This window comes from Festucalex cinctus, chromosome 10, assembly GCF_051991245.1.
Source record: "Festucalex cinctus isolate MCC-2025b chromosome 10, RoL_Fcin_1.0, whole genome shotgun sequence".
NCBI classification, from domain to species: Eukaryota; Metazoa; Chordata; class Actinopteri; order Syngnathiformes; family Syngnathidae; genus Festucalex; species Festucalex cinctus.
In genome coordinates this window covers 29,509,362-29,528,461 of record NC_135420.1, presented here as the reverse complement: position 1 = coordinate 29,528,461, position 19,100 = coordinate 29,509,362, and the positions used below count along the sequence as shown (strand labels likewise).

The 19,100-nt window shown below is 42.9% G+C and overlaps 1 protein-coding gene and 1 long non-coding RNA gene across 5 annotated transcripts; both read left to right on the top strand.

Moving 5' to 3' along the window:
* Positions 1 to 515: 515 nt before the first annotated feature.
* Positions 516 to 15,734, top strand: nrd1b (nardilysin b (N-arginine dibasic convertase)). 4 transcript variants are annotated; one of them, XM_077533921.1, is made up of 31 exons: positions 516 to 647; positions 2,241 to 2,426; positions 3,381 to 3,633; positions 4,292 to 4,373; positions 4,769 to 4,922; positions 5,835 to 5,908; positions 6,002 to 6,097; positions 6,207 to 6,329; positions 6,477 to 6,534; positions 6,610 to 6,683; positions 6,763 to 6,832; positions 6,928 to 7,005; positions 7,078 to 7,198; positions 7,545 to 7,603; positions 7,680 to 7,734; positions 8,534 to 8,638; positions 8,742 to 8,865; positions 8,960 to 9,046; positions 9,652 to 9,771; positions 9,885 to 9,936; positions 10,413 to 10,563; positions 10,714 to 10,841; positions 11,045 to 11,207; positions 11,272 to 11,303; positions 12,068 to 12,206; positions 12,325 to 12,372; positions 13,365 to 13,417; positions 13,492 to 13,575; positions 14,160 to 14,367; positions 14,575 to 14,661; positions 15,438 to 15,734. In XM_077533921.1, exons 2-31 carry the CDS (start codon positions 2,257 to 2,259, stop codon positions 15,657 to 15,659), a joined length of 3,270 nt encoding a protein of 1,089 aa, XP_077390047.1. In that variant the 5' UTR covers positions 516 to 647; positions 2,241 to 2,256; the 3' UTR covers positions 15,660 to 15,734. The 4 variants fall into 4 exon arrangements, with proteins under 4 accessions (XP_077390047.1, XP_077390044.1, XP_077390046.1 ...); XM_077533920.1 differs by adding an exon at positions 942 to 954 and having other exon boundaries at positions 579 to 647; positions 5,835 to 6,097; XM_077533918.1 differs by having other exon boundaries at positions 5,835 to 6,097.
* A 784-nt stretch (positions 15,735 to 16,518) lies between these two features.
* On the top strand, positions 16,519 to 17,737 carry LOC144026862 (uncharacterized). Its single transcript, XR_013285323.1, has 2 exons — positions 16,519 to 17,251; positions 17,479 to 17,737. It is a non-coding gene; the product is annotated as an uncharacterized LOC144026862 (long non-coding RNA).
* The last annotated feature ends 1,363 nt before the right edge of the window (positions 17,738 to 19,100 follow it).

Below are 19,100 nucleotides of genomic sequence, written 5' to 3'. Positions count from 1 at the left end.
CATGAGAGGTCGTCACCGACTTCCTCGGCACAGGTGATGTCATCATCAGTCGACAGCAAGTAGAAAAATGACTTTTTAAAGGTACTAATTGTACATGGAAAATGACGTTACCACATTAATTATAGACAAAATATGAACTTTTGACTGCTGAAAATGGCTCAATGAGTCAAGTATCCCTTTTAATTTTTGAAAATAATATGAATCTGAGTTGTGCGTACCATATTTCATTCAAAAAATAAAATTCCCTTGAATACTATTTTATGTTTTATTCACTCTATTTCCCTTTTGTTTGTTTATTTGTTTGTTTGGGTATTGTTGGTATTTACAATAAAATACATTGATCTAAATCCTTCAATTAAGATGACTTTTTAAAGCCGTTCTATTTTGAATAGTGTAAGTAAATGTTATCGTTTGAGTTACTTTTCAAAAAAAGTTGTTGACGCTTCTCATAAAGGAGAATAAAGACGAATATTAAAGTAGAATTGCGTCATGGTCGTGTCCAATCAAGTTCCGCGTTCTGCGTGACGCCTTTTTGCTGTCAGCCAATCGCGGCCTTTGTCTTGTCCGACCAATGAGGCTCGTCGCTGCGTACTAAGAAGAAGTCGCCGACACTTGCGCTAACTCTGTTCAAGCTGAAACATTCGTCAGTAAGTGGCCGTCAAAGCCATTTTTGTGTATTCGTCCCGTTTCAGCCGTCACCGTGTCGGGTTCCGGAGTGTGTTCCGTGGCTAACGGCCTGCCGGCCTGGTGAACCGCCGAAGCCGGAAGAGGAGTTCGGCTAGCTAGATTAGTGGCTGGATGCTAACACTTGCCGCTACATTTTAAGACGGCTCCTCACGAACACTCACTCTTATTTCATTTACCGCCTCAAGCTTAATATTTATCACATTTAATTGGATTTCCAACCGTCTGTTCGTTTCTTTTGATTCCTTTGATTCCAGTACGAAGATAGAGGTTAGTTTTTTTTTGTGTGTCTTTTGTTTTGGTCCAATCAGATTTCAGGATGTATTTGTTGCCATGATAACCTAATCTGCCAAGATGACTTCGCATCCGTTTTCAAAGTTTCAAAGGGATGTTTGTTTGTTGAACCAGTTACGTTTGACATTCACCCTCACAGGGCCAGAACGCTGGTTCTTAATGAGATCAGCGTTTTTCCCAGCTTCTGATCGGTTGGTCAGAACGAAAACTTAATCGTTCCAGCCAAGTTTGACAAGCAAAACACATCCGGAGGCCGCCGGCCAAATTTTGAATGTAGCCTCACTTTCATAAAATTCTGAATGTCTGACCAATGATGTGCCCATTAATGTTTTGAATAATCAGCATCACTGCGATTGGCTGGCAACCAGTCCAGGGTGTACCCTGCCTACTGTCCAGAGCCTGCTGAGATAGGCTCCAGCGACCCTTGTGAGGGTCAAGAAAATGGATCCATGGATAATCAGCATCAATCTTGAATTTGATTTATGTTAGTGTGTTTTTTTTCATGTTTTTGTCATCAAATTAGATCAATATTGATGATGGTGATAAGGTGCTGTGATTGTGTGTTTGTCTATTTTTGATGGTTTGTTTTGTTGTATAATTGCAATCGGCAGCAGTGCTACTGATCGTAAAATCAGATAAGATCGTCATGGCGACCAAGGTTGCTTTTAGGGGCGGGAACTCCCGCGATACGATACAATATGCGATACAAGGCTCACGATAACGATTATCTCACGATATGACATATTTGAATACCGCGATTATCGATATATTGCTCAGGTAATAAATCCACAATCATCTTTGATAATACTAATCATAATAATCATAATATAAATAAATCAATAATAATAAAATAATGTAAATAAATATGACTAATATAAATACATTTTATATTATATATATATATATATATATATATATATATATATATATATATATAAATAAAATGATAAAAATATATAATATATATAAAAATACAAAAAACTAAGCCCATGAGTCTACTTCACCTGAAGACTTGCAACCATTTCCTCACCACTCTTATGAGGAGCTCCCCCTAGTGGCCCGCCAAGTAATTGCTCAATAATTAACGAACAATGGAGCCGTTCGAGTAGCTGTATATTAAACTACAAATATTGAGATACTTCTATTGATAGTCTATCGGGTGACAAAGTATTACGATAAGGATATTTATCGTCACACTCTTACTATGAACAAGCGTCATGCAAGTTGATGTTGCTGCTGCTGCTGCTTTGTTGTCTGGCCAGCGACGTGGTGGTGGTGATGCCTCAGACCAACAAGTCCGTCAGCGCTGGCAACGCTTCGGCTCAGGCGTGCGCTCCGGACCAGGGCGAGCCGCCGCCGGCGCGGGACGTCGGGACCTCGCAGGACGCCGCCGAGGAGCAGGGAGACCCCGAGATCGTCAAGTCGCCCAGTGACCCCAAGAAATACCGGTGAGGGTCAACTTTTCGTTTGGTACCATTCTGATTGCGTGTCCGCGTCGCCCCCCCCACTGGCACAAGCAAACACTTGCGTTATATTCCGCTGGAACATTAGCATCGCCGCTGTTTGGAATTGCGTGTCTTCGGTGTAGTACCAAATTGTGCCACAGTGTGGCGGCAAGCAAGAAGTTAGCAACATGACAAGTGGCCACCATGATTGGTTGATTGACATTTGACAAAACTTTATCTCTGTTGATGTTTTCCTTGAACATTTTGAGTAGGGATGCACGGTAATATCGGTTGACCAATTTGATGAACGATAACGGCAATATGGTGACACGGCCATATTGAAACTGCCATAATATCGTCGTCGTCATGTCACGATATTAAAGGCAGGACATCTGTTGAAAAAGTCAGGTTGATTTCCATTTGTACAGTTGTAGCACCCTCTGGTGGCTTTTTTTTTAGTGGTTTAATTTTCACAGGGCGTGTTTAAGGCCCTTCCATGTTTCAAATCCACTTTAATGGTCAGATGAAGGGCAACACAATACAGTATTAGTGAATATTTTTTGTTTAGTGACGCTCTGTGAATTAGATTCAGTGTGACAAAAGATTTTGATCATTCACGTCATCCTTGAAAACGTTTGATTTCCTCCGATTCCGTCATCTTTCATTGGAATTCCACCTTCAACCCATTGGCCAGGCAGTGTTGCACTTAGACGTTGCACTGCCCATTGATTAAAAAAAAAAAAAAGTACTTGACGTCATTTAACATTTATGGCGGCATACATCATGATTTTACTCATCGTTATGAAACGTTTGTGGTGGTCAAAGAGTTAAGTGCGAGTGGGAGGGAGCGGTGGTCTATATGGTGGTCTCCATATTTTGGCTTTCAACTTGTCTGGGTCTGGAAATGTTTCTGTTGCTTGACGGCGAAGCGACGCTGCTCGTGCTCGTTTGTTTCAGGTTCATCCAGCTGGCCAACGGCCTCCGAGCGCTGCTCATCTCCGACTTGAGCGCCACCGACGACGGCACGACGGAAGGAGGCGACGCCGAACCGAACCGGGACGACGAAGGCGACGACGAAGAAGACGAGGCGGATTCGGGCGAGGGCTCGGAGGAGGAGGACGAGGACGAGGACGACGAAGAGCAGGACAGCGACTTTGAAGAGCTGGACGAGGACAACGCAGCCAAGAAGAAGAAGAGCAGCGAAAAGCAGGTTTGGCCGATATCAGATGACGACTCGAGATTTCAAAAGCGCTTTTCCGCATTCCGAGGCTCTCAAAGTTCGACGACTCATTCGAGAGGACCCTTGGTCAAATAAACGAGTCGGATTTTATCAGCAAGCCGCATATTCACTAAATATATAATACAGTGTTTGAGGGGGGGAGAAAAAACTACCAGATTAGGGCCCGACTGATTAATCGGCCGACTATTGGCTTTCAAACATCGGCCAAAACTATCGGCCAATTGGGCCAAATGGATGATTATTTTCCCCTTAAAACGTTATTGAAGAAAAGTGAAGTTTCCGACACTGTGAAAGTATCCTGAATGCACCATTTTGCTTGCGTAGCATTAGCAACTAGCAAGTGTGTAGCGTATGTGATTTTGTTGTCCCTCACCGTCCTTTTAAGCCGTTTAATGACACCGTCGTTGGAGTTAACTGTCAAACTAAATACACAACGTTAAGAATGACATCCACTGTATATTTAAATACAAAACATGCTTCGTTTTTAAAACATTAAAGCATGTCATGCTTTATAAAGAAAGTTTGAATTTTTTTTTTCCTTGCTTTGATTACATTTGACTATTTGGTCAAGCTGATGCGGTCCAAAAAGTTGTGCCATGCCCCGATTGAAGTGTGCATGCGTGTGCAGGCCGCAGCCGCCCTGTGCATCAAAGTCGGCAGCTTCAGCGATCCCGACGATCTCCCCGGCCTGGCCCACTTCCTGGAGCACAGTAAGTCCCGATTCTCATCAAACAACAAAACTTCTTCTTGTCATCCAAAAAAACACAATTTCCGTCTCTGGCACTGCTCGCTTGGGTTGCGGTGGTTCTAAATTGGACTTGACGGATCCTGGTCCTGGAGAACCAAGGTTTTCCATGTTTGTGTCCTACAACCCGCAAGATTGAAATGATCAGCAGGTTCTGATCACCATACGGATCTTTAGAATCAGGTGTGTTGGAGGACAGAAACATCGAAAACCTGCAGAAACAAGCGAGTGAAGGCAGAGCGGAAGTCCAATTGTCATTTTGTGGACAACGATGGCCTGCAATTTATTTTTTTTTTTTAAATGCGACTGACTGAAACCGTGTCTTGTTGTCGTGGCGACAACCGCCTGACGTTTGTTCAGTGGTGTTCATGGGGAGCCAAAAGTACCCGGCGGAGAACGGCTTCGACGCCTTCCTCAAGAAGCACGGCGGCAACGACAACGCCTCCACCGACTGCGAGAGGACCATCTTCCAGTTCGACGTGCAGAAGAAACACTTCCGCGAGGCTCTCGACAGGTCCGCATCGCACGCGCAGGCGCAAGCGCAGGCAACACTTGTTTGCACTTCCTCCTCACTTCATTAGTTGAGTTAGTTGCACTGACCTGTAGAAGTGACTGGATAGCCGATTGCCCATACACGCCGTTGCACTCGCATGGCGGCCAATATGGCCGCCTCGCGACCTCAAAAGTCTTGGCCTATCGACTATGTATACAGTCAGATATATATTGATCAATGATCAGTTGGTTCATTTGTGCTTTGATAGGTTGTATTGCTAATTTGCTTGTTTGACAACGACTTTGCTGTGAGTTACTTTGCAAGTCAGTTCATGTGAAAGCATTTTTTTTTGTTTTTGTTTTTTTTTAGTCGGTGAGTGAATTTGCAAATTAATTAGTTCCTGAGTTTGTTCACTTTGCGAGCTAGTTTTAGTGACTTTCTTAGTTTGTGGGGTCTTTTTGCAAGTTAGTCTTGTTCATTAAATGAGTTTGTTTGTAAGTATAGTGAGTGAGTGGGTTAGTTAGCCTGGTAGTTTGCAGATTAAATTGTTCATGTGTCAGTTCATGAGTTAGTGAGTTGGCTTGTTTTTGGATTACTTTGTTTCAAGACTAGTTTGTCAGGTTGGGAATTTTTTATTCACAAATGAAAGTGTTTGTTTTTTTTTGTTAGTCATTTTTGAAGTGAATTAGTTTGGGAGTTTGTTTCACGAATGAATTTGTTTGAGTTTTAGTTTGCGAGTTAGAAAGCAACACAAGCAAGTTTGTTGCAAGTTATCTGCTCAGTTTGCAAGTTCATTTATGAGTTTGTCAGATGGCAAGTTAGTTTAAAAATAGATTGGTGCACAAGTTGGTTAGCAAGTTAGCTGCTTAGCGAGTGTGTCGGCGGACAGACTGGACTGATGATCGTGCGTCCTTCCGTCCGTCCGTCCGTCAGGTGGGCCCAGTTCTTCATCTGTCCGCTGATGATCCAGGACGCGATGGACCGAGAGGTGGAGGCGGTCGACAGCGGTAAGATTAACCGAGGCGGGCGAGAGCGTCCTTGGCCACCTTTGCCGATTCTTTTTTTAAATTTTTTTCCTGGTTTGGTTTGCTGTTCGGCAGAGTACCAGCTGGCGAGGCCTTCGGACTCGCATCGCAAGGAGATGCTGTTTGGCAGCCTGGCCGTGCCGGGACATCCCATGAGCAAGTTCTGCTGGGGTGAGGATACGAGCGCCCGCCGCTCGCTCTCGTCTCAAAATGAGGCCAATCGTCCGTCTTATCTGTTAGCGACGCCGGTTTTGCTTTCTTGCGTTTGCGGCGGCAACAGGAAACGCTCAGACGTTGAAAGAGGAGCCCAGAGAGCGCGGCATCAACACGTACCAACGCCTGCGACAATTCTGGACGCGCTTTTACTCGGCTCACTACATGACGCTCGCCGTGCAGTCCAAAGGTTGGTGCGCCCGCCTCCGGCTGCAGGCGCGTGCGCACGCACCTGCAACGGCGCAAAACGCCACTTTTTGGAGATGATTTTCCTCCTTCCTTCCTTTTCCACTTCCTCCTCCTCATCCTTCTTCTCTACCACCTCCTTGTTGATTAGAGACTTTGGACACTCTGGAGGCGTGGGTCCGAGAGATCTTCATCCACATCCCCAACAAGTAAGACACTCGCATCATCATCATCATCATCATCAATGGAGGCAAGATGGCGCCCGCTCTGACGGTTTGTTTCAGTGCTGAACCACCAGTGGACTTTTCCCATCTGCTGAGGCCTTTCGACACGCCGACCTTCAACAAACTCTACCGAGGTAACAATCAATGTGTTGTTGTTGTTTGTTTGTTGTTGCTCCCGTCTGCAACTGATTGTGTGTGGCGTGCGTGTTGCAGTGGTCCCCGTGAGGAAGGTGCACGCTCTGACCATCAGCTGGGCCCTGCCGCCTCAGGGAAAACATTACAGGTGAGGCGGCTGTGACCATGGATGGCGAGTGAAGGTCAACATAACGTGTCATGTCATGCGACGTCATGTGACGCGATGTCATGCGCTTGCGTCAGAGTGAAGCCCCTCCACTACATCTCCTGGCTGATCGGACACGAGGGCAGCGGCAGCATCCTGTCTCTGCTGCGCAGGAAGTGAGGCCCTCCGTCCGTCTGTCCATTGAGGCGCGAAGCGGTCACGCGACTGACGTGCGCGCGCGTGTTCAGGTGCTGGGCGCTGGCGCTCTTCGGGGGCAACAGCGAGACGGGCTTCGACCAGAACACCACCTACTCCATCTTCTCCGTCTCCATCACGCTGACCGACCAGGGCTTCCGGAACTTCTACCAGGTCAACGTCGGACGCTTCGGTCCATTTTCCAAATCAATCATGTAGACGTTGGAGGTGGAACGATCAATCGACACGTTTCCAAATGAATCGCTATGTTTGATCATTGCTGAATTGATTTGTGATCTTGCTCAACCTTTGAAATTCCGGCCTCTCGCCAGTAAATATTGTCCGAATGTTGTCGTCGTCGTTCTCCACGCGAGCAGACGGATGATGTCAAAAGATCGCCTTCATTTTTTTAAGCTGATTTTCTGCCATTAACTGAATTACGGATCATCAATTCATCTGCAGAAAAAAGCCGAAAAAAATGTTGACCCCCCCCATTGAATGTTGTGTGTGGTGTGATCAGGTGGTCCACTTGGTGTTCCAGTACCTGAAGATGCTGCAGACTTTGGGCCCCCAGCGGAGGTTTGCTCCAAAACACGCGTGAACGCGCGCACATGCACGCACACGCACGGTGACAGCCATGTCGTTTGCCCTTCAGGATCTACGAGGAAATTCAGAAGATTGAAGCTAACGAGTTCCACTATCAGGAGCAGGTAGGAGTCGGCGCTAACGTGCTAACATGCTAACATTTGGGCTGCGGGGGGAATCTCTAAGCGGCACTTTGTCAAACGCAACCATTTGCCAGAAATCAAACTTCAAGCTGGTGAATGCCACACCAAGTCATTACACAAGAAAATGACAAACTTTGCCATTTCAATTTGATTTATTTCCAAATAAATTAATACATAAATAAATAATTACAAAAAAAACAATAATAAAAAAGATAAAATATAAATAATAATCATATCTATATCTTATACCTAATAATATATATAATATATATATATATACAGGCTAAATATAGTACAATAATAATAAAAAATCAAATACATTTTAAAAAAATCCACAAATAAATTACTACAATTTACTTATAAATTTTAATTGTAAATTGTTTTTGGCTGAGCGGAAAAATAAACAGTAAACATACAGTTACACTTTGTGTATTTAAAACAACTGCAACTTTGCCTTTCGGTCTGCTAGCTTAAATGCTAATTGTCATTCATGTTTGCAGTGTTTCAAGCAACGGATTGGAAACAAATGCTGTGGCAGCAACATGCACACTGACAAAATGTGGCTGTGGTCATATATTTTTGATCCTCTGCGTAGAATGACTACTAGTGCCGTACTAATAATTTGAATTATTATTATTTTTTTCTTTATTAAGCGCAATGTTAGGCAGTATTCCCCCCCCAACAATTATTGTTGTTGTTGCTGTGTGGATTAATAACATTCCTGTTGGATTTGAAAAGATGATTTGTGGTTCATTTTGAACTTGTTTTTTATTGCGGGCAGACGGATCCCATCGAGTTCGTGGAGAACATCTGCGAGAACATGCAGCTGTTTCCCAAAGAGGACTTCCTGACCGGAGACCAGCTGATGTTTCGCTTTGACCCCAAGGTCTTCAACGTCCTCGCAAGGCTCCTTTTTGTCTCATCGGGGGCGGAGCCCGAGCACCCGGCGGCGTGATTGACGCGAGGTTTTGTGTGTGTGCGCGCGTCAGGTGATCGGCGAGGCTCTGACCTTGCTGACCCCCGAGCGAGCCAACTTGCTGCTGCTGTCGCCGGAACACGAGGGCCGCTGCCAGCTCAGGGAGAAATGGTTTGGCACCGCCTACAGCGTGGAGGGTAAAACCAAACGTCGGCGTCGCAAAACACAAAAATCACATTTCCAACCGTTCTTGAAATTGTGCAATTTTGCTGGTTTCTTTGCGTTCTCCAGACGTGGCGGGCGAGTGGGCTCAACGCTGGGCGTCCGACTTTGAAGTCAACCCTCAACTTCACCTTCCTGCTGAAAACAAGTTCATCGGTTGGTCCTTAAAAAAAAAAAAGTACAGTGTTCCCTCGTTTTATCACGGATTCATCTTTTGCGGCCTCGCTATTTGGTGCTTTCTGGTTTGTTTATTTTTTTGGGTCTTTGCGTGTCCATATCGTTGGAAGCCGACGTCCGAGCGGGGACATACAGATTCGTCTCGACGAGACTTTTCCAACCGTGTCTGTCCTGTCGCTCCGCCACAAATATATTCTAGGATGTATAACAAGTACATTCAAGAAAAACAACATACTTTTAATGGGGAAAAAAACATAATTGATGAATGAAAATGCATGAAAAAAAATATATACTGTCCTGTATAATAAGTAAATTAAAAAATAAACATGAAAAAAAGAACATGAATGAAAAAGCATAAAATAAAAATATCAAAACGAAAAAACACAAAAAATGAAAAATTACAAATAATTAACAGATTAGTTTTTTCTTAAATGAACGCAAATTTCCATTATCGCGGGAAGTTTTTGGAAGGGGGCACTTGTGATAAACAAGGGAACACCATAAATAAATACAAGAAAACACACGAGTGATTGTCTGCTGCTGCTGTTCAATATTTTTTTGGCCCCGCCCCCTCCACCTGCCAGCAACGGATTTTTCTCTGAGGCCGTCCGACTGTCCCGACTCGGAGTTTCCCGTCAAGATTTTGGACGACCAGCACGGTTGCCTTTGGTACAAGAAGGACAACAAGTTCAAGATCCCCAAAGGTGACCACCGACAGACAGGCAGGCAACAGCGCCATCTTGTGGCCACATCTTCAACTCCTCCATTTAACCTTTTTTTTTTTTCTTTTCTTTTTTTTTCTTCCCAATCTTTCCAGCATATATTCGCTTCCATTTGATCTCGCCGCTCATTCAGAAGAGTCCTGACAAGTAAGCGAGCGCACTCGGCCTCCTTTTTTTCGCACTTTTTTTTTTTTTTCTTCAACACTTGCAAGCTGTTGCCAGCTCCGTGATTTGTTTGTTGCGCTTCATTTGCTCCAAAACAAAGATTATCAATCGGCTTTCATGGAAAACAAGGGAAATTTGATCATGTTTGTTGTTGACAAGTTTGGACAATTTTACATTGCAAAAGTTGAAAAATAATTAATTTGAGAATTGATTCATCTTTGCACCTCTAATTCATGGTTTTATTATTATTTTTAGAAGCTAATGCTAATCTGTGCAGCTCCACTTAACTTGGAGACATTCAGATTGATTGTTTTCACGCTGGCGCTTTGGATGCGAATGTAGCGAGCGAGCCTCACTGTGACATCACAGTCGGGCAGAAGTCACATTTTCACAAAGTCAATTAATGTTGTCTCATTGTCGTCGTGGTCGTCGTCGTCGTTGTTGTGGTTGTTGTGGAGTCTGGTGCTGTTCGACCTGTTTGTCAACATTTTGGCCCACAACCTGGCGGAACCCGCCTACGAGGCGGACGTGGCGCAGCTGGAATACAAACTGGTGGCCGGCGAGCACGGACTCGTCATCAGGCTCAAAGGATTCAACCACAAACTGCACGTGAGCGCACGTCATCACTAGCGTGACTGCAGATGACACAAATGAATTGTGGGAAAATAAAGTCTCAATCTGACGTGTCCTTCCTACATTCATTTCTTCCTTCCTGCCTCCCTTCTGTCCTCGCCTCGCCTCATCCCGTCGTCCCTGCAGCTGCTGCTGAAGCTGCTGGTGGAGCACCTGGCGAATTTCAGCTCGGACGCGGGCGTGTTCGCCATGTTTACGGAGCAGCTGAGGAAGACGTACTTCAACATCCTCATCAAGCCGGAGCGTCTGGGCAAGTACGTATTCCCGTCATGCTAACGCTAACGCTAAGCTAAGTGTGAAGGCAAACTTCAAATCAAATATGAGGCGTTGGACTACATTCAACAAGATCCATATGAGTTTCATCCTCGTCGTGGGGGTAAACCTATGTCCAAATATGGTCAATATCGGATTGGTGCGTCCCTGCGTTTGAATGTTTTCCTTGCGCGTGTGGTCGCAGGGACGTTCGTCTGCTGATCCTGGAGCGCCATCGCTGGTCGCTGGTGGAGAAGTACCAGGCCATCGTGGCCGGCTTGAGCCTGTCGGACCTGCTGGACTTCGCCAGCCGGCTGAAGGCGGAGCTTTACGTGGAGGGCCTCGTGCAGGGCAACTTCACCAGCGAGGTCAGCGGACAAGGTTTTTCACGCGCGCGGTGGCTAACGCTAACGGCGCACTTTTCTGCAACAGGAGTCCAAGCAGTTCCTGCACGACTTCACTGAGTGAGTGTCATCCGTTTATTGAGGGTGGGCGGGGCTTGTTTGCTTGATTGGTTGTCGTTTGACTCTTCAACACGCAAAGACACTTTTCAAAGGCCACTCAACCCTTGCTACATTTCTGCCTTCACTTTTTTTATTTTTTTTTTATGATTATTATTCATCTCTCAGAATTACTTTTCCATACGGTCTCTTGTTGTTGGCTCTCTTTGGGATCGATTGGCACTTAATCAGTAATCGATAAACCAACAAGTAATCAATGATCAAACTAATCAACAACTAATACTTCGGTAATCATTTGGAGCCATTTTGTCATTTAAAATTGTCCGAATCTTCTGATTTCTGCATATCAACAACGGTAATTGTTGACTGATTTCTGTAGTCCTTGATCAAAGAAGACTGATTATAATAATATTAATAATGCATTATATTTATAGGCGGCTTTCGAGACACTCAAGGACGCCGTACAATTTAACTCATTTGCTCCCAATAACGTGTAAATACGTTTTCTTTTGGTTTTATGTGTCCCAAAGACGTATTTATACGTTTTTGTTGTTTTTATGCTAGAGCATACATGTATGCTGTATGCTGTATGCAGCGCATACAGAAGGCTTTGATGCAGCCTCTCAACAACAAAGAACGGTTTCCAAGCAAATTGAAAAAAGTTTTCTTCCATTCTTCACTGTCAATTTGGCGTGCGAAACGCATTGGGAACGGATGTGTTGCAAATGGGGGCGGGGCTTGCGAACTGAAGCGCGTCCTGTCGGCAGGAATCTGCGTTTCCGTCCCCTGTCGGCGGAGGTGCCCGTTTCCTTCCGGGTGGTGGAGCTGCCGGTGGCGCATCACCTCTGCAAGGTCAAGTCGCTCCACAAGGGCGACGCCAACTCGGAGGTCACCGTCTACTACCAGGTTCGCACGCACAAAAACATTTTTAAAAAATGAAAAATCCAAAGTGGGACAATTGTTGGTTTGCATGGCCAAGCGCAAGCCACGCCTCCTCAGTTTCACTCTTTGTTTTGTTTTGCAGTCAGGACTGAAGAAGCTGCGTGAACACGCCCTCATGGAACTGCTCGTGGTCAGTTCGTATTATTACGTATTATAACGTATGTTGATTCCATTTACATTAATAATTCATTCAAAATGTATATTGAACATTTTTTGTTTTGCCACTAATTCATTGTTTATTAATAGAATTACAAATTTCAAAATTTTCATGAGTATTTAATTTTCATTGTAACGTACGTTGATTACATTTACATTCATTAAGAATGTAAATATATAAAGTTTAATTGTTTTGTCATTAATAGTTTAGTTTTTAATTTAATCACAAAATTAAAAATGTACATTAAGAGTATTTAATCATTTTCATTGTAATGTATGTTGATTCAATTTACATGAATAATGAATTTAAAAAATGATGTAAAAAAATGTTTTGTTTTGTCATTAATTGTTTAGTTTTTATCAATTTAATCCCAAAATTAAAAAATTCATTGTAATGTACGTTGTCAACATCCCAAACTCATTTTGCAGGCTTTCAAAAAAAAAAAGTTTCTCAATAATCCCATCAAGACTTTTTTTTTTCCCCTTTCAAAATTTTTGCCAATTAAACTGATTGATCATCAATTTATAGAAAGTGTTTGTTTTTTTTTTTAGATGGAAATTGTTTTTGAAATACAATCATTATCCAGATGAATAGATGATGAAATCGATTGTAGCCGATTTTCTGCAGTCTTGCTGCTCCTAGTGTGTGCGCCTGTTTTGTACTGCCCCCAGGTGGCCAAGGCACGCAATGCACCCCAGATGGCGTGCAACAATGTTTATTCAATTGAAGTCCATCCATCCATCCATCCATCCATTTTCTTGACCGCTTATTCCAATTGAAGTCCAAAATGTGGCAAAAAAAAAATGTTCATTTCTATTTTTTGATTGAACTATTTCATTACTGTATTTTTTTTCTATACAGTATTAATGAGTGCTCGTCTTTTCTTTTAAGGTGTTTTTTTTTTTTTTTTTTTTATGTAATTGGATTATTTTTTTCAATTTTTTGTGTGTGTGTGTGTGCGTCAGATGCACATGGAGGAGCCGTGCTTCAACTTCCTTCGGACCAAAGAGACGCTGGGGTGAGCGAGCGAGTGACCTTACGTGACCTTGCCACAACCTTTTTTTGTTTTGTTTTGTTTTTTTTGTCTTTCAGCTACCACGTGTACCCGTCGTGCAGGAACACCTCGGGGGTCCTGGGCTTCTCCGTCACCGTGGAAACGCAGGCCAACAAGTACAGGTGAGTTTTTTTTTTTTTTTTTTTTTTTGAAAGAATTACTTTTGGCAAAAATAAACACATTTATAAAAAAATAAAAAATGATGCAACTGTCTCAAATAAGAATTTTCTCATAGATATTGCAGAAAGCCAATCCTCAAACTTTTCATACTTTTGTTACAACATCATACTGTTTGTTTGTTTGTTTTAATCACATATATGACTGGATTTTTTAAATGGGTTTTTGGAAATTCATTTTTGACAAGTCTTCAAAAAGGTCCAACTTTTATTTCTCAAAAATATATAACATGGGGAAAATATTCCATCTTTCTTGAAATATGGACAAATAACGTGGGAAAATATGGCCACGTTTTTGAAAACATTGATGACAGTTTTTGTTTTTAAATGTATGACCAGAGTTTTTTTTTTTTTTTTCTTTTTTGACAAGCCTCTTCAAAAAGGTCCAACTCGTATTTTTTGTTTTGTTTTCCATCAATAAGCACGTTGGCCATCTTTGAGTGTCACCTGTTGACCTTTGACCTCTTGGAGAAGGTGCGATTGTGTTGATGGAAGGCGCCGTAGCACTGTTTGTTTGTTTGTTTTGTCAGCACGGAGTTTGTGGAGTCGAAAGTGGAGGATTTCCTGCGCTGGTTCGACGAGCGTCTGTCGGCGCTGAGCGACGAGGCCTTCCGCACGCAGGTGACGGCGCTGGTCAAGCTGAAGGAGACGGAGGACGCGCACCTGGGCGAGGAGGTGGAGCGCAACTGGGCCGAGGTCGTCACCAGGCAATTCCTCTTCCAGAGACTCAACATGGAGGTCAGACGGCGCCATCTGGTGGACGCTTTCTCTCGCGCGCTTGTCACCAGCCTTCCTTCCTTCCTTCCTTCCTTCCCTCCCTTCATTCCTTGCTCCCTCTCTCCCTCACCTTGTCGTGTCGTCCGTTGAGCTGCTGGCGGAGTTGAGTTGAGCCACGAAGGAAATGTTTTGCCGTTGCATCGTGTCGTGTCGCTCGTGTGTCGGCAGATCTCGGCGCTGAAAGAGATGACGCGGCAGGATCTGCTGTCCTGGTTTGCCGAGCATCGTCACGCCGCCAGGAAGCTCAGTGTGCACGTAAGACCCGAGGGGGGGGGGGGCAAAATAAACAAAGCAGAAGCAATTTGACAAATTATGACGAGCCTCAAAAAAAAACCTGGGGGCGCTTATAAGACTCAATGACATAAACGTCAGCAGATTCATTTTGGAAGGGAAAAAAAGCAACATTTTCACAAATAAGTTTTATCCTTCTGAAAAGAAGGAAAAGTCTTCATAGTATTTTTTTCTGATCATATTTCAGAAGTCAAAAATATGTAAGAACACAGCCGACTTATTTCAAAAGGCCAATTTTGTAGAAAGATGTCAAAATATCTTTTTGAAAAGAAGATTTGTATCCTCAAGAAGTCGTACATATGCAGAAAAGGTTTTGGAATAAGTTCAACTTTTGTTTTAAAATTGAACATTATGAAAGAAATCATTTTATTTAGTTTATTTTTTATTTTATGTATTTTGATTAAAATTTTATTTGATTTTTCAATGTATTTATTTGATTATTTTTTAATATATTTTCCTGATTAAAAAGTCTTTTTTTTTTTTTTTTTTATTCAACCACTATTATTGTATTTTTATTTGAAGAGTATGAATTCCAATCAATCAGCAAGAGGCCACATTTACATTTCTGTTCTTTGCAGAAGATTAAAAAAAAATGCCTGAGTGTTATTTTGCCATGTCAAATGTTCCTGTTCAGTTACCAGATAATTTTCAAATGTGTTAACAAGGAGATTTTGTCTTCATTGCTTTTTTTGTTTTTGTTTTGTCTAAGTATGTTTGACACGAACATGTTTTTGTCTCAGGTGGTGGGCTTCGGCGCGGAGGAGGGCGACCCACCGGAACGTGCGCCCGATTTGGCGTGCAGCGGCGCCTCCTCCTCGTCGTCGTCCTACGGCGAGGTCGGCTCACTCAATTTCCTGTCCGTCTCGTCGCCGGCCCTGCGGGACGCCGCCACGCCCGTCGGCGACATCCGAGCCTTCACTTCCGCCCTCCCCCTGCACCCGCACCACAAAGTCCTCAGCTAGGTGGCGCTCTGGCGCCGCTCATCTCATTGTTTGTGTCGTCGTCGTCACGCAAGCCATTAAAAGTCTTTGAAATGACACCTTCTCCTGCTCGCTTCTGTTGTTTGGTTGCGTTCTGGCGACCGATCGCTCTCCAGCTGTTCACGCGCTTTGAAACGCAAATACTGGCAGGACAGTCGACTTTTGCAAAAAAAAGGTAGTCAATATAAAACTTTTAGCAGGAAATGTAAAAACATTTTTTCCCCAAATATTTTATTGCTGGAAAATCCTTCTTTTTTTTTTTTTTTTTTTTTTTTGATCAGCAGTTCCCTGACAACGTTGGAGAACATGCAAACTCCACCCAGTAAGTAAGTAGCCGGAGCCTGGACTCAAACCCGAGTCCTCAGTGCTGGGAGGCAGACGTGCCAACCACGGATCCCCACTGTGCCGCATCCCAAATATTTTATTGCTGAAAAGTCATTTTGGGTTGTGTTCAGGGTTCTATTGCATGAAATCACAAAAAATGTTTTGTAATGCTTTTATTGACACAGTTCAACACAGCTTTACATTCAAGATACCAGATAGAAAATCGTTGTGCAAGTTAAAGATTGTAAAACACAAAAATAAAAATAAGCATTTGACACGAAAACCATCTTTCGGATATGACACAAATGATTCGTCCAATCGTCTTTTCTGTTTGCTGAGCAGGGTGGGTGTGGCCAATTGGACGGACTGAAGTTCACTTCCGCTTCCTACTCTTCCACGCCCCCATCGTGGCTTCAAGTTTCAAGTTCGAAGTTACGAGAATTCGCGGAGTGTTGCCCCCACACCACCAGGCAGTTCTTCCATGGTCCTGTGAGCGTCGCTGTTGTGTAATGGAATGTGACTTTGAATTGCAGTTTCAAAATAACGTTGGAAAACATTTTCAGTCTTTCAACCTTAGTTTAAAACAAAACAAAACTGATCACCAAAATGGGAAACAAATCAATGCCCAGGCAGAACAATGTGAAAATGCCTTTTTTTTTTTTTTAAACTTGGCTTGTGACCGTTTTGAACCTCTGAAAGTTTGTGGGTGAAACACTAAAATTAAATTAGAAAAAAATGTCTTTTTGAACGCTTTTTGGAGATTCGAACCAAGTTTTTAGGTTTGAAAATATTATTAGAGTTTACGGGTTTCAAAAATGGGAAACAAATCAATGCCCAAGTTATGCCAAAATGCCATTTTTGAAACTTGGCTTATGACTGTTTGAACCTCTGACAATTTGTTTCTGACAATTTTTTTAAAAATGTGTGTCTTTTCTTATCAGTTATTTTTATTTTGAAGCTTTTTCAGAGATTTTTCAGTCATTCAAAAACAAACGAAAGTGATCCTGAAGTGTCGTCCGACTACATGAGGCAAAGGAAAAAGCACCATTTTTTCTTCTTTTTTTTGTGTGGAAACTTGATGCAACAAACGTTTTCAAGACTGTCGTCAATTAAATCCCGGTGTTCTGACAAACCAGCATACCCGTCGAAGTAGCATACCTCACACATCTGCGCACGCGCTACGCATGCGCACTAGGCAATTACGTCATCACGCTGTCGAACTCGTCGGAGCAGCATACCTCGACTGACAAGTAAGTAAAAGTATGCAATATTATTTAGAACTGCATTTTACTTCGTTTTGTAATTATTTTATATAGTGAAAGTATTTTATTCAGAGAGTAAGTTTTGTTCTGCATTTAGCGTCGTGGATCACTGTGCGTTATTATTATGGCACAGCGGCAGTTAGATGCTTGTACTGCACTTATTCAAAAACCATTTTGGGGCTTCACTAATGTGTGTTTTTTCTTCTTATTTTAAGGTGCAATGTGAATTCTGCCTGCGGTGGACACATGCTGAATGTGCAGAATAACGTTTTTAAGTGTAAAAAAAAAAAATTGCTACAGCAGCCATCGCAGTTTGGAATCTTTTGAGACGGAGGTTGTGTAGTTTTTGTCACTTGATGTTTTTGTACTTTTAGCAAACTGGCAACGTGTATGGTAGTTTGTACATAAAATATGTTTCATCGTCCTGCATTGGTGTTAATTTTGAATTCAACAATAAAGCTCATTTTTTTCGAGTCTTCTCAAATGTTTCTTTCAAAATTAAGCAATGGTGTTCCAACTGGCAAATTCTCTCACAGCCTGCAAAATCTGCTCAATTAAATCTAGACAATTTTCTGTCATGTAGACAACTATCATACATAATGGGCATCGCTGGAGCCATAATAATAATGTTGCCTTTTACACTAATTAGAAATGACAATTGTGTCACTTAGTGGGCAGTTCGTGTGCAAGTCATTATAATGTGCATTCAGCCTCAGTTTGGTGAGGAAACTCATCCGCGCCTGCATATGGTTTTTGTTTGATTTATTGACAACAGTTTGTTTTGATATATAAAAATGTTTTCGTATGACGAAACTGTGCACATAATAGCCGACACCTGAACGCAGCAGTCAGCAAAATGAACACGGAATGAGACGCGAAGACTTAAATCATCTAAAAATACAGAAATTCATGTAAATCGTCATGCAAATATTGTCCTCTGAAGTTTTAATGTGGCTCTATAGTTGGCCTTATTTTTTCTTGACTAGTAAACTAAGGCAACAATGTGCTGTGGTTGCCCATTTCAGCCATCAAAACAAACATCTGTGGTGCCTTAATTGTTATGTTGGCGCATTTGAGGGCGCTGCTCGTATAGTTGCATAAAAATACGGCTTAGTGCACGTTATTGTTATATCTACAAAATAGCTGAGTTTTTGTGTTTGCTAGCATCATTCATAAGCATTGCCATGAGTGAGCTCGTCATTTTAAAGCATCATTGTTACCCTTGTTAATGGATTTGTGTTTAGAAGGGAGGGCAGGACGCCTTTGCAGTTGAATGAATGACCTTCCACAAAATATTCGCCAATCTTCATCTACTTTTAAAACATGTCTTCGAACCCATCTGAAAAGACGTGTTTTCTCAAAATGTTTGCTCTTATTCTTGACTGCACGACCAATTTCCGTTTCATGTTTTAACGTGCTTGATAAATAGAGTTGACTTGAATTGAGTTGAGTCGTACAGCTCCATGAAAATACATAGTGGATTTGCTTTTGTCGATTAATCGGCGGCCGAACATCCGAAGCCTCTTCAAACCGATAATCCGAAATCCGAAGCCTAACCGCGACGCTTGTGGGTTTGATCCCACAGAAGAAGACGGCTGGACGTGGCGAGTTCCCGTCACTTGCCGCCGGGTTCAAACAACTTCCCGTCTTGCCAGCCCGATGAGGAAGAATGCAGCCGCCATCTTGTCGCCACCTTCCCAATGAGGTCATCGTTTTCCATCGTTTCCCCTTTCTGATTGATCTCTTGGCATTCAAGGCCAAGCCAAGAGACTCGCGTGGGCGTCCATTCATGGCAAGTCCTGGCTTAGGCCTGCTGGACTGGCTTTTCTGACCGAGC